The sequence below is a fragment of the Primulina huaijiensis genome, chromosome 11 (genome assembly GCF_012295235.1).
Source record: "Primulina huaijiensis isolate GDHJ02 chromosome 11, ASM1229523v2, whole genome shotgun sequence".
In the NCBI taxonomy this organism is placed as follows: Eukaryota; Viridiplantae; Streptophyta; class Magnoliopsida; order Lamiales; family Gesneriaceae; genus Primulina; species Primulina huaijiensis.
Window position 1 is genome coordinate 13,067,924 of NC_133316.1, and position 2,608 is coordinate 13,070,531.

At 34.6% G+C, this 2,608-nt stretch overlaps 1 protein-coding gene across 1 annotated transcript; it reads left to right on the plus strand.

The window, feature by feature from the left end:
* The first annotated feature begins 1,051 nt into the window (after positions 1-1,051).
* On the plus strand, positions 1,052-1,741 carry LOC140988398 (uncharacterized). Its single transcript, XM_073457416.1, has one exon. It carries the CDS (start codon positions 1,052-1,054, stop codon positions 1,739-1,741), a length of 690 nt encoding a protein of 229 aa, XP_073313517.1.
* The last annotated feature ends 867 nt before the right edge of the window (positions 1,742-2,608 follow it).

Genomic DNA, 2,608 nt, shown 5'->3' on the forward strand with positions numbered 1-2,608 from the left:
AGGATATTTTACATGTTTTAATTTTTAATTATTGGATAATTAAAGTGCATTTAGTTTATGGTCTGTTCACACCCCCTAAATTTGTATCTCAATATGCCATGGAATATTTAATGTAAATATTAGATTTATTGATAGATCAAGATTTGAACATGGTGGGCCCTGATCCTCGAAAGGAGTTTTGAAGATCGAAGACATGTAAAATATTTGAAGCTTATATAATATCGCATTTGCATACCTACATTTACCTAGGTTCCGGACGTAGATCCGTATATGACTCGTATGAATCAATTAGCTCTCGTTTATCGATCATCTTTTATTATTTATTATGTATGTGATATATTATAAATAATTAATATGTGCGTTATTACTTATATAATAACTCGAATTGCATGAATCTGAAAATCATACTAACAAACAAGACACAGATTTTTAAAATTAATGATGAGACATTTTAAAAATGAAATATCTTGTTTTGGATTAGATTCAAAATTTAAATCAAGCTCATTAAAAAAAGTCTAATATTATCTTACCTTCCATCAATGGTGGTTGCATGATGAATGCTACCCATGGTTAGTGTCTGGCTCATAAAATTAGAGAGGTCTGGATGCTGGAAAGCTGTGACTTCCACTGACATATTGATGTGAACTACGTTGAACTGCCATTACTTCGGCTCATAAAATTGGGGAATCTCATGGCGACCGTCCACTAATGTTCAACATTAATGGGCCGGGCTCGACACGTGAAGAAAAAAGAGATCATATTATTGGGCTCTCCTCAAACATGAGACAAAATTACGTGAAGGTTGCAAGTAATTGCAATTGGGCTCGACTTTTTGGAAATTGTGATTGGCTGATAAAATCGGGATCATAATTTAGAAATTGGGCCTTGCATACTCATAATGAATTTGGATTTCTCGTTTTCATCAGAGGGTGGTAAAAATGTCAAAATACTGGGAGGCAATCATAAAATCAAAAGTCCTTATTTTACGTCTTATAAAATATTTTAAAATAGTCAGTAACGTTTGCTCTGTTCCCATTTCAGTATATTTGCGATGCCGTCTCGAAACTCACTATATGTTATTCTCGATCAAAACAAGCTGACAGTACCTAACTACCTCGATTGGCTGAGGAATTTAAAAATCATTTTAAATTCTAAAAAGATAGCATATGTGCTCAAGCAAGATCCTCCTAAGCAGGCTAAATCAAATGCCATTGTAGAAGAGCTAGCTAAGCTTGACAAATGGTGGCACCATGACTTACATGCTAAGAGCTATATGCTAGCTTCTATGTCAAACGAGCTGCAGAGGCGGTTTGGGGAAGCTGTGAATGCTGCTGACATTTACGACCAACTACAAGAGTTTTATGGTGAACAAATGCGTCCACTAAAACACGCTATTGTCAAAAAACTCATGACATCATGTTTGCGAGAAGGTGCATCGGTCCATGAGCATGGTGTGAGGATGATTGGGCTCATTGAAATGTTAGTTGTCCTGGATCTTGTTATTCCCAATGAACTGGCGACAGAAATTTTACTATTGTCACTGTCATCGTCGTTTGATGGGTTTGTGGTGAACTTCAACATGAACAAGTTGGAGGCCAACCTTGAAGAGTTGGTCAACATGCTGAATAGTTATGAAGCCACCATCAAGAAGGAAAAACATGTTTTCCTCGTGAGCTCTTCATCAGGGACAAAGAAAGGGCCAAAAGGGAAGGGTAAGAAGCATTCTGGTCCTCCCAAGTAAAACGAACCCAACAAGAAGTAGGCAACAAACACTTCTAAAGAGCCCAAAAAGCCTAACGAAGGAGAAGACGTTTGCTTCTATTACAAGAAGCCTGGACAATGGAAGTGAAATTGCAAGGAATATCTTGCCTAGAAGAGTTCTGGCAACGTTATGTTTTATATTGAAATAAATGTCTCAATTAATTCAACTTCTTGGGTAAGGTGAGACCTTCCTGAGGATGGGCAATGGAGCAAGAGTTTTTGCGCTGGACATAGGAGACGTTTATTTAATATTAGACAATAATATTAAGTTACTTTTCAGAAATGTTTTGTTGGTTCCGGATTTGATGAAGAACATTATTTCCGTTTCTATACTTGATAAAGATGAATTTTCTTGTTTATTTAGCAAATGTGTTTATAATATTTACAAGAATGAATGTTTGATTGGAATATTTGAAATAAAAAAAACCTCTATAACTTAAAAATAAAAGATATTTCAAACAACCATGTCCAAATAAACAAGATAACAACAACGAGAAAAAAAAAAAGAAAACAAGATAGTCTAAACCAAGCACATTTGTGACATGCTAGGCTATGACATATTTCCCAAAGAATGATGCACAAGGTAGTGGGAGAGTGCATGTTTGACTCGTTAGGCATAATGTAGAACCCAAAAATCAGATTACGTATAAGCCATGCATAATTACTATTATTTAAATTAAAATGATTTTTTTATGTATGAGGGTTTAAATTCATTTTTAAATTTTTTGAGTCATGATTATTTATTTTACGCAGAAGTTTAGTTTTTATCTTTTCGGATACATAAGCGAGGCCGGATTGGAGTTAGAGTATTGAGATAAAATTAATAATAAGAAAATATTCTTAAATT

What these genes read in the sequence shown, in the direction of transcription:
- LOC140988398 (XM_073457416.1), top strand. Translation starts at nt 1,052, where the DNA reads ATGCCGTCTCGAAACTCACTATATGTTATTCTCGATCAAAACAAGCTG.